The sequence below is a fragment of the Hoplias malabaricus genome, chromosome 1 (assembly GCF_029633855.1).
Source record: "Hoplias malabaricus isolate fHopMal1 chromosome 1, fHopMal1.hap1, whole genome shotgun sequence".
NCBI lineage: Eukaryota > Metazoa > Chordata > Actinopteri > Characiformes > Erythrinidae > Hoplias > Hoplias malabaricus.
Genome location: NC_089800.1, coordinates 90,525,366 through 90,537,060, shown reverse-complemented (window position 1 = coordinate 90,537,060; position 11,695 = coordinate 90,525,366). Strand labels below are relative to the sequence as shown.

The 11,695-nt window shown below is 39.9% G+C and overlaps 1 protein-coding gene across 1 annotated transcript in view; it reads left to right on the top strand.

Moving 5' to 3' along the window:
• sparcl2 (SPARC-like 2) overlaps positions 1-9,448 on the top strand; it is a 13,747-nt gene extending 4,299 nt beyond the window's left edge. Inside the window, exons 5-9 of the mRNA XM_066658420.1 lie at positions 1,594-1,712; positions 1,922-2,073; positions 4,063-4,175; positions 7,447-7,541; positions 9,369-9,448. Coding sequence (XP_066514517.1) covers positions 1,594-1,712; positions 1,922-2,073; positions 4,063-4,175; positions 7,447-7,541; positions 9,369-9,448 — 559 coding nt within the window. The remainder of the gene's footprint in view (positions 1-1,593; positions 1,713-1,921; positions 2,074-4,062; positions 4,176-7,446; positions 7,542-9,368) is intronic.
• The last annotated feature ends 2,247 nt before the right edge of the window (positions 9,449-11,695 follow it).

Below are 11,695 nucleotides of genomic sequence, written 5' to 3'. Positions count from 1 at the left end.
AGTTAGTTGCCAAAGGCTAAACTGAACAAGCGTGATTTGAGCCTAGACTTAAACATAGTGACTGTGTCTGCATCCCGAACACTAGCCGTAAGATTGTTCCAGAGCTGAGGGGCTTTGTAGGAGAAGGCTTTCCCCCCCGCTGACGTCTTATGAATTCTGGGTACTAGTAAGAGGCCGGTGCCCTGAGATCTGAGTAATCTTGGTGGTTCATAGTGTGTGATGAGGTCTTGCAAGTATTCAGGGGCGAGACCATGTAAGGATTTATACGTGAGTAAGGGAATTTTGTAATCAATGGAAGCCAGTGAAGGGCCGATAATACTGGGCTGATATGATCCAATTTTCTAGTTTTAGTGGCTCATTCATCATGTGGCTATTTAAAATGTTAAATCAATAAAACCTTCATACTATGTCCTTTTATATCATTGACAACACAAAGAAATATGTACCCCTTTATCTAGATGGAATAACAACAACATTAGTCACAACCATGAATATTTAGCACACTTCACTAATGTGAGCTTTTTAAACTTCTAATGATTTGGACATAGAGTAAATGCGGATGCAGGGATAAAATTTGAGCATCTGCAATGTATACCAACCATTTAGGAATTAAGTTTGTATTAACCTTTTAATGCTAAATTCCTGTTTATCAAAGCATCCATCAAGTTGTAAAAAAGTTCTAAGATAACATTATGATTTTAAACAGACCCCACATCACACTGAAACTCAATAGCAAAAGAGCATGCCATAAATTGGGTAATGACTGTGATGGAGACCAGTTGAAGCAAAACATGTAATCCCTGTGAAAAAAGTGCCTTGTAAGAGAAAAATGTGCCAAAAAACACACACACATACACACACACACACACACATATATATATATATATATATATATCTTTTTTGTTTTTGTTATTATTGGTGTTGTGTTTTTTGGTTTTGTTGTTGTTGTTACTGTTGGTGTTGTGGTTCATGGTTCTGTTGTGGTTATTGTTGGTGTTGAGATTAATGGTAATGTTGTTGTTGTTGTTGGTACTGATGCTTTGCTACACCTCACACATGTTTCAGGTCTGTTTCTACAGATGTAAGGCTATGACTCCAGATGCGTTGGTATTGTTGTTGGTGTTTGCATTGTGGTTGTTGTTAATGTTGTTTTATGACATTGTGGTTCTTGGTTGTGGTGTTGTTGATGTTGCAAGTCTTGGTTGTGTTGTTGTAGTCTAGGTTGATGATGTTGGTAATGTGGTTCTCGGTAGTGTTGTTGAGGTTGCTCGTGTTGTTGGTATTGTTGGTGTTGTGAGAGATGTTGTTGGTGTTGTGATTGATACAGTTCATGTTGATTTTGGTGTTGTTGGTGATTTTGTTATTGGTGTTGTGGTTGGTGTTGTTATTGCTGGTGGTGTGGCTTGGTAGTATTGTTAGGGTTGCTGGTGGTATTTTTGGTGTTGGTGTTTTATTAGGATTGTGCTGGACAATTAATTAAATTATTTAATTGCTGAATTAAAATACTAGACTTTTCTGCCATGCCGTGTGTGTGTGTGTGTGTGTGTGTGTGTGTGTGTGTGTGTGTGTGTGTGTGTTTGTGTATGTGTGTAGACAAGAGGCCCCAGTGTGTAGTGTTGTGGGAAAAACTTACAGTAATGAGTGTCTGCTTCATAAAGAAGCCTGTCGCCTAAAACGCAGAATTGGGAAATCGCACAGTGGAAGATGTTTAGGTAAAAACACACAGACACACACAAAACAGCACCTCAAACAAAACAACAAACACACACCCACTCACTCTCAGACACTAACACCCCTAAACACACACACACAACATGTTCTCTGCATTTACCTTTAAATAAATTATTTTTCTGCCACCACAGCACAATTTTATAAAGTATATATGGTGTGTGTGTGTGCGTGTGTGTGTGTGTGTGTGTAGTTTCTGCCGCTGTGTGTTCAGAGCAGGAGTTGGCTCAGTTTCCATTTCGTTTGCTCAACTGGTTTTTGCTGCTGAGTCGAATTGGAGAGAAGTACACAACAGCACCAACACAACAGTGTTTAACACACACTCAAAGAGTTACGCTTGCACAGGTAACATACACACACACTATACACCCACTCTGAGTTACACTTACAGAGGTAACATACACAAGTGGTGGACAGTAACAAAGTAAATGCTATTCATTACTCTACTTAGGTACTTTTCTTGTGTATCTGTACTTTACTCTAGTATTTTCATTGTGGGTGACTTTTTACTTTTAATCCACAACATTTCAGAAACAAATATCTTACTTTTTACTCCACTACATTATGAAAATCTGCCGTTCCTTTTTGGTTTATGTGTGAATAAAACCTTATCGTGTCTGAACAAATCTCCCTGCTCTGCAAAGCTGCCCTGTTGCTAAAAGGCGAATGAACACATTTGCTGCACTAAAACAAGTGAAATATGTTTCTCCACCTAAAGCCAATACCAAAGACAGTCTTTGTTTTTATCAACAGTTTTGTGAATTGGAAAATGTAAGTAATTGGAAAATTTCAGTTCTTAGTATCATTATGAATTAACAAAAGGATTTAATAGGTTTAAAAAGGTTTAATGTTTGGCTGTATTTGAGTAATCAGTAATTAGTGTTCATTTATATACACAGTTGATCTTTAGATGTCACTAATCACTCACTGAGGGTAAGTGTCAATTGGAGATTTATTAAACACAATAAGGTCAAAACCAGAAGAAATATTTCAAAACCCAAAAATCAGTACAGCACATATCCAAAAGACAAAGACGAGTAGCAGGCAAAAAGTCAGAAAATCAAGATTGTAGCCCTTTAAGAAAAAGATGTCTCAGGATTGCAGAAATTGCTCAAACTATACTCTGCAACTATGTAGACGAAGCAGAGAGCTTAAAAGTAATGTAATTAAAGGAACTTAAAGGCTATGTAATATTTTATCTTAAATTACAGCTTCAAAATCAATGTGTTGTTTCACTGTAATATAGAGAATAGAGCCTCTGTTGTCACTACTCTCGGATCAGCACTGCAAAAACAACTATGAAATTTTGGAGGAGGGTAGGAAACTACCTATTTCCTTCCCCTCCCTACCAATTTCAGTACAGTGCTGTAAATGTTAATTGCACTAGGGGGAGCCCCAGGAGCAGAAAAAATCCCCCAACCTTACCTAGTGTTTGAGTAAATAAACTATGATTTCTGCACAAGTGTCCTATGAAATTGTGAAAGTTTATACACTCTGCAAATTTACCATCAAACCACTAGGGCTGAATTCCAAATATCTTCTTTGTTAATATTTAACAAATATTAACAAAGTCCTAATATTTAGTCTTAATATTTAAGAGTTAATATTTCTGGACATGTGAGCCATGTTTGACCAACTGCAGACCAATCACAATCATTGTGTTCTGTGTAGACATGACGAGTTATAATTCTGGAGAGGTGCACATCAGGCTGATCAGGTGTTCCACGAAGGGAGAACACCACTGGATACATTTAATGATTAGCAGTTGATTTTAAATCATAGATTTGATCAGCAATCAATCCATGATTTGTTTAATTGTCTTGAGTCAGATCACACTACTTTCCGCAGCTGTGCTCTTCCTGCTCCAATGCAGTTAATGATTGTTCTCCAATTTTATGCTACATGATACTTCGAGTAGGTAGTAGGCAAGGTATTTTCTGTCCGCAAGTCAACAGTGTGCTGCATCATTCACCGAGTTTCAAATGCCCTGCTTTCATTGTATTCTAAAAGTGATATCTTTTATTTTATTTATTTATTATTTTTTTTATTTGCTTGATTAACACATTTCCTTACATAAGGAATGGGACTGTGCAACACCCTTCAGTAAATCCCTCAGTGAAGAAGAACTTAAGCCATAAAAGCCATACTCACAACCAGTCCCTGTACTTTTACTCAAGTACATGGTTTGGGTACTCTGTCCACCACTGACATACACACACACTCAGTTACATTTACACAAGTAACATACACACTCAGAGCTCCATTAGCACAGATAATACACACTTTACACTCTCGCTCCCTTTTCCTCAGTTCTCTCACTCTGTTCTTTCGCAGAGGAAGTTCTTGTCTCTCGACCATAACAGAGATGGGAAGCTGAGCTGGACGGATCTGAGGAAGCTGCACTACGAGTCGATGCCTCTCGAGCACTGCACTACAACATTCTTCAAGTGAGAGACAGACATACACACACACACAGTGTCGTGATTCTCCTGAGTGACCTTCTACAGTGGGCGACAGTGTGATTCCTCACTGTGTTAACATAATTACACTATAAACATCATCCTCACCCCCTCCCTCTCTCCATTATCTCTTTATCATTCTCTCTCTGCCTACCTCTATATCTTCCCTCCATCATTACATTCACCCTCTCTCTCTCTCTCTCTCTCTCTCTCTCTCTCTGTTCAATGTCATTGTTAATGTTTATTGCCTCCTACTGTTGAGGCTGCTAGATGAGGCTGGTGTCCTTTCATATTACTTCTCTCTCTATCACACACACATCACTGTGAAGACAATGTGTTACACTGGAGATATGGAGATACAATGTTACAGAAATGATAAAAACATTTGAATTTCTCTAAAAAAAAAAGAGGACAGGGTCAAATACAGATCCTCACAGAAGAGAGATATGGTTCCCAGCAGTTATAACCTGGCATGAAGGCACTGGACACCCATCGGGACAGGGGACAGGATTGACTTTGGGACAGGGCACAGGACCAACACAGAACATACAGTACAACATTATTCTGACACTGACACAGGAGATAAGAATAAGACTTGGACAGGAAGTGGGGCTGGGTATGATTGTGTTGAGAAGTGAGTCTGAGACTGAGACAGGACTGGAACCAGGATGAGAGAAAGCATTGAAAAAGACAGGAGATCAGACCTAAACTGAAAACAATGAGACTGGAGGAACAGACACAGACAGGAGACATGACTGAGACCAGGTCAGGAAATAGCATTGATACTAATCATCCAGTCGTCCTCGGTTCGGCTGTATCTGACATCATCATTGCATCCTGATGATCTCATCAAAGTCAGAATGTGGGAACTCTATGGGAAAATGGAAAGGTAGTTTTAAGAGGAAAAATAATATAATATTTTACATATAAGAAAAAGAGAAACACAGAAAAGGAAGCAATCAAAGAACTAGAAAGCATAACAGTAAACAACCCCAGAGAATAAATATACAAATAGCTTAGAAATGATGAATGCCAACTTAACAAACTGATAAATGAAAGAACCAAATTTCTATTACAAAGATTAAGGCATGACAACATTGAATACTAAAGCACCCAATAAGAGAATTTATAACAGAATCCAGAAGAAATAAACAAAATATTCAAAAATTAATTTCAGAACTTCCCCAGACTGTATATTAATACATTTCTTAATAATATTACATTACCAACACAAACTGAAGCACAGAAACAGACATTAGAAGAACCAATCTCAGTAAAGGGTGGCACGGTGGAGCAGCAGGTGGTGTCTCTGTCACAGCTCCAGGGTCCTGGAGCTTATGGGTTCGAGTCCTGCTCCGGATGACTGTCTGTGAGGAGTGTGGTGTGTTCTCCCTGTGTCTGCATGGGTTTCCTCCGGGTGACTGTCTGTGAGGAGTGTGGTGTGTTCTCCCTGTGTCTGCGTGGGTTTCCTCCGGGTGACTTGTCTGTGAGGAGTGTGGTGTGTTCTCTCTGTGTCTGCGTGGGTTTCCTCCTCTCAAACCTAACAAAGACCCCACAGTACCCTATAGTTACTGTCATCTATCACTTATTAATACGGACAGAAATATTATAAGCAAGGCATTACTCCCATTAAAATAAATTATTAAAAGTCTGAATTACCACCCTCCTTCTCAAAACAATATCTGACAATCTTCAAAGAGGTAGGATATGTAGGATAGCCATAATCAAAATGTCAGTATTACACAAAATTAACTACTTATTCTCTATGCTTCTTGTCCAACCCCTTTCAACTTGGTTTAAGTCATTACACATGTCAAACTTCTACTGGAAAAATAAACTCCCAGAACAAAACTAACTACCCTAAACAATTCAAAAACTCATGGAGGACTGGAAGTCCCATGTTCAATTGTTCAATTGTTTTCTAGCAAATAAATTACCATATATACTCAAATGGATAAATCTCAATCAGACAGATCTTACGTGGACTGACATAGAACAAACACTTTGCAAAAATATCAAGATAACAGATTTACCATTTATCAGTCAAATGCTCAAAAAACTTCCCTACTTCATAAATGTAACAACAGCAACAACTCTGACAGCTTGGTGGAAATTTCACAAATCTATAAATTCTGTTCTCTCACTGAGCGCCAATTCACCCATTTGGAATAATCCTAACTTGCTCATAAATAAGACAACACTTCACTTCATGGCATGGAATGATAAAGGCATCACACATCTTAAACACAACTCAAAACAACACTTTGGTATCACTTCTATATCTTATCCAGATGTTTGACACTAGTAGTAATCAATTCCTTGAATATTACCAATTAAAATCTGCACTCAGATCCAAATTTAAAATGATTGAAAACTCACTTGATTTAGCTCCTAAATTTGCTGACTTTATCAACATGCCTTGTCCACATAAAGATCTATTAAAATATATTTATAATTATTGTCGCCATAGGTACAAATAGAATAAAGAAAGCTAAAGTTTCATTACATTGTCTTCTCCAGTAGGAGAGGTGAATATTTGTAATATTTCATTATAGAACTGTGTCACACAAAACAATATAATATAAGTTCTGGAAATGAAATGCGGTGTATGAACTCAACACATCACAACTCTGCAAACACATCATACAATCTGGATTTTGTGCAATCATTTTGGCCTGTCCTGAATCAAGAGTTCCCTGAGCCAAACTCAAAAACATTCTTCACCTTGATGGGTTAACCCACCACTGGTGTCCACCACAGAGTCCTTGGGTTGTCATGGTCACAGACACCAACAAAATTTTGACCACAGCTATATGCATCCACTTAAACAATGGTGGTCTTAAACATTATCTTTTCATACTCTCCCACCTTTCAGAGGTGAGAGTCAAAATCATTGTGGATAGTGTCCTCTGCCAGCCTTTCCCTGATATCCCTTACAATACTTCTGATCCTACCAGGTCTGTGTGGCTTCTTTCCCCACCAGATAGTTTAGCAATGTGAGACTCTGGCAATGAGAGGGATAGGTCTTGATAACACTTTTATGGGCAGTGTGAACAATTTCTTTGTTCCTCATCTACACAACCCTTTCCACCACAAAATGGCCCCAATACAGGAAGAGGCTCTGAAGGGTTCCTTCCTCTCACTGTTACTTCAGTGGCACCCACTTCTGACTGGGTCCCTGAAATCGCTAAAGCTGCTATGTGACCACAAACAAAATGAACTCATTTGCATATATTGAGCTTCTCCATGTGCCATGTAGGTCGTGTGACCAGAACAAGAATAAGAAGGTCAGTCTGGGGGAATGGACATCCTGCTTGGTGATGCGCTCTGAGCATTTGTTTCAGAATTTAATGTGTAAGTGTCCAGCAGCTTGTCCTGTTCCATTTCCTTAAATTCATCTTCATTGTTATCTTCATCATCCTTCTCTTCTACACAGCTGTGAAAATGGGATCTTGCAAACTGTGTTCTACACCACCTTGAAGCCCAGAATCTTCAGGAAAATCAACATTGGCTATGAATTCTTCAGAACAAAAATCCTTACTTCCAGATTATTTAAGGAAACTGTGTTTAAATCTAGACACATTTGAAAAACAAGTTTAACTCTGTATTATTAAGAATCGCAAACATTAACTCTGAATTTTTCACAATTTAACCCACTGCTCTACATCACATCACTACACCCACAGCTTTGCACCACATCAACACTACACCCACTGCTCTACATAACACATCATCACCACACCCATGGTCTACACTAAACCCACTACATTATATCACATCATCATACCCATCGCTCAACACCACACCCACTGCTCTATATCACATCAACACACCCACCGCTCTACTCTACATCACATCGCCACACCCACCACTGTGCACTACACCCACTGCTTTAAAACACATCAACACATTCACCGCTCTACACTACACACACCTCTTTACACTACATCACCACACTCACCGCTCTTCACTACACTCACCACTTTACATCACATCACCACATACACTGCTCTAGACTACACCACCACACCTTCCTTTCTTCACTACACCCATCACTTTACACCACACTTACCGTTCTACACTGCATCACGTTACCCACCATTCTACACCACATCGCTACACCCACTGCTCTACACTACAATGCATCACCATACTCACCACTCAACACTGCCCCCAACGCTATATATCACTTCACCACACTCACCGCTCAACACCACATCACCATACCCACTGCTTTACGTTTCAGCACTACACCTACTGCTCTACATCACATCATCACATTCACTGCTCTATACTACACCCACCACTCTACACCACATCACCACATCTACCACTCTACACTACATCCACCCACCACTCTGCACCACATCACTACACCCACCACTCTACACTACACCCAAAGTTCTACACTACTCCAACCTACACTGCATCAACCTCTTTTCACAGTGCCCACATCTCTACACTACAACCACCATTCTACACCACATCATGACACCCACCGCCGTACACTACACCTGCCAATCTACACCACATCAGTTCACCCACAACTGTACACTACACCCACCATTCTATGCTACACCCACAACACTATGCTACACCCACCACTCTACACTACACCCACCACTCTACACCACATCACCACACCCACCACTGTAAACTACACCCACCACTTTACACCACATTACCACACCCACCGCTCTACACTCTACAATCAACCACATCACTTCACCCACTAGCTCATTATCTTCTGCCCTAAGATGAATGTGCTATTTAATTGTTTAAATAATATAATAAAAGTATAAATTAAATGCTTCACATATTTGAGTTTAATGTTATGTTGTAATCAACTCAAAGCACTAATGTGTATGTATATGTATGTATGCAGGTTTGTGTGTGTGCATATATTGTGTGATGATGTTTTCTGTTCCTCCTCTATTGTGACTTTTTGTATTGTATACCATGTTCTAATGATATACCATGTCCTATAATATAATAAGCAAAGAAGAAATTAGAGGACATTTTCAGGAATAGTTATAATTAAAAGGGTCAAAATTTAATTTTATTTTGGAATATTAATTAGCAAGTTTTAAGAGCACAAGTGGAGCGATTAGTACAGCGGGTAGATAGTATAGTTAGTGAAATAGCACAATAAGCTTCTTTTGACAATTCCCTGGTCTTCAGCCGCTGAGCACCCCAACATTAACAACCTCAACCCCAACATGAACCCTTACCCTGTCTCACTAATGTGTCACGGGTTTTGAGATATTTAAGGTTTTTAGGATGTGTGTGTGTGTGTGCATGTTTTTGTGTGCATGTCTGTGTTTGTGTGTGCATGTCTGTGTGTGTTTATTGGAGCAAATTAAATGAAATGAGGGTGGGGGTGTACCCCAAGGTTTCACACCCTCACAGCTCTCCAGGGACATCCCATAATAACACACAGTCTCACAAACACATCTGATTAACAAGTCCATTTTATCAGCTCTGGGACTACACACACACACACACACACACACACACACAAACACAGGGTTTTAGTGAACAGATGCCATCTGCAATGTGTGTGTGTGTGTGCACACTTGTGTGTGCATGTGTGTGTGCGTGCACTGGTGAGATCATTGAAGTGTGTGTCATGTTTCATACTCCCACTGAGCAAGATACCAGGATTATAGTAACACACACATTGACCCTCTTCAATTTCATGTGAAGGTCATTTCATGAGAAGGTCAATTTCATGAAAGGATGTTTAAATCAGTCAGGCTTTACATCAGTGTGTATGTAAGTTGGTTTTAGAGATATATTAGAAGATTTTAGGTGGTGTTCACTGGTGTCAGAAATATGTTAGGATAAGGTGTTAGGTGGTGCTGGGTGGTGTTAAGGTGGTGTTGGGTGGTGTTTGCATGGTGTGTGGTAATATGTGGTGTTGGGTGGTGTATTGTGGTGTTAGCATGGTGTTAGAGTGTGTTGTGTTGTGTGGTGTTAGCATTGAGTTTGGTTGGTGTTGTGTGATGTTTCATGGGTGTTATGTAATGTTTGTTTGTAGGGTGTATTGTGCAGTTTTGGGGTTGAATCTGGGAGGTGTGTAATGCTTGGGGGGTGTGGTGTTTGTTTGGTGTTTTGTGGTGTTTGGATGCTGGTAGGGTGTGTTGTGTTAGGATTGAATTTGGGTGGTGGTTGTGGTGTTATGTAGTGTTTGTGTGGTGTTTGGGTTGAGTTTGGGTGGTGTTGTGTGAAGTTTTTCAGGTGGTGTTGTTTTTGGTTGGTGTTTGGGGTGTGTTGTGTGGTGTTTGGGTGGGGTTGTGTGGTTCTTGGATGGTATCGGTGGTGACTGGGTGTTGTCATGTGGTATTTGGTTGGTGTTCAGTTGGTGTTGTGCTTTGTTTGTGTGGTGTAGTGTGGTGTTTGGGTAGTGTCATGTGGTGTTTGGGTGCTGGTAGGTTGTGCTGTGTTAGGGTTGAATTTGGGTGGAGATTGAGGGGTGTTATGTAGTGTTTGGGTAGTGTTGTGTGCGGTTTGGTTGATATTTGGGGGGTGTTGTGTGGTGTTTGGGTGGAGACATGTGGTGTTTGGGGAGGGCCATGTAGTGTTTGGGTGTCTGGTGCTTGGGTGGTTTTGGGTGGAGATTGTGTTATGTGGTGCTTGGGTGGTGTTGTGTGGTGTTTGGGTGGTGTGTGGGATTTTTTTTGTAGTGCTGTGTGGTGTTTGGGGGTGTTGGGTGGGGTTGTGTGGTGTTTGGGTTGTGTCCTGTGGTGTTTGGGTGGTGTTGGTATGATGTTGTGTGGTGTCTGGCTGATGTCCTGTGGTGTTTGGGTGATGTTGTGTGGTGTTGTGGTGATGTCCTGTGGTGTTTGGGTGGTGTTGTGTGGTGTTTGGCTGATATGGTGTTTTGGTGATATCATGTGGTGTTTTGGTGATGTTCTGTGTCTGCCGCAGACAGACAGGCTAAACCATCCGTCTGTGAACTGCCTTGAGGCGTCACCACAGTCTCAACTGTAATGAGACTGCGTCCTTTCCCCGAATTAAAGGTAAAAAATAAATAAAAAATAATAAATCAGCTGTTTCAGCAAACTGATCCATATTAAAGCATATTCAGATGATAGCAGCAACACCTCAGATCTAAACTTTGGGTTACTCAATATAAGATCAATAAACTCAAAAGCAGTCATCGTAAATATTATATTATTAGTGATCATAAATTTGACATTTTCTGTCTCACAGAAATATGGGTTAGACCAAATGAATATTCAGCACTCAATGAAGCCACCCCTGCAGACTATAATTATGTACATAGCCCAAGATTATCAGGCAAAAGAGGTGGAGTATGTGTAAATTTACCAAAATGACCTAGATATCAGGCATAATCAATGTGAAACCTTCACTCCTTTTGAGGTTCTTTCCACAATTATTACAAATCATTAAAAAGCATTTTTATTATGTAACATTTACAGACCACCAGGCCCTTACTTAGAATTTCAAAAAGAATTCAGTGATTTCACTGCAACCGTGTGTGC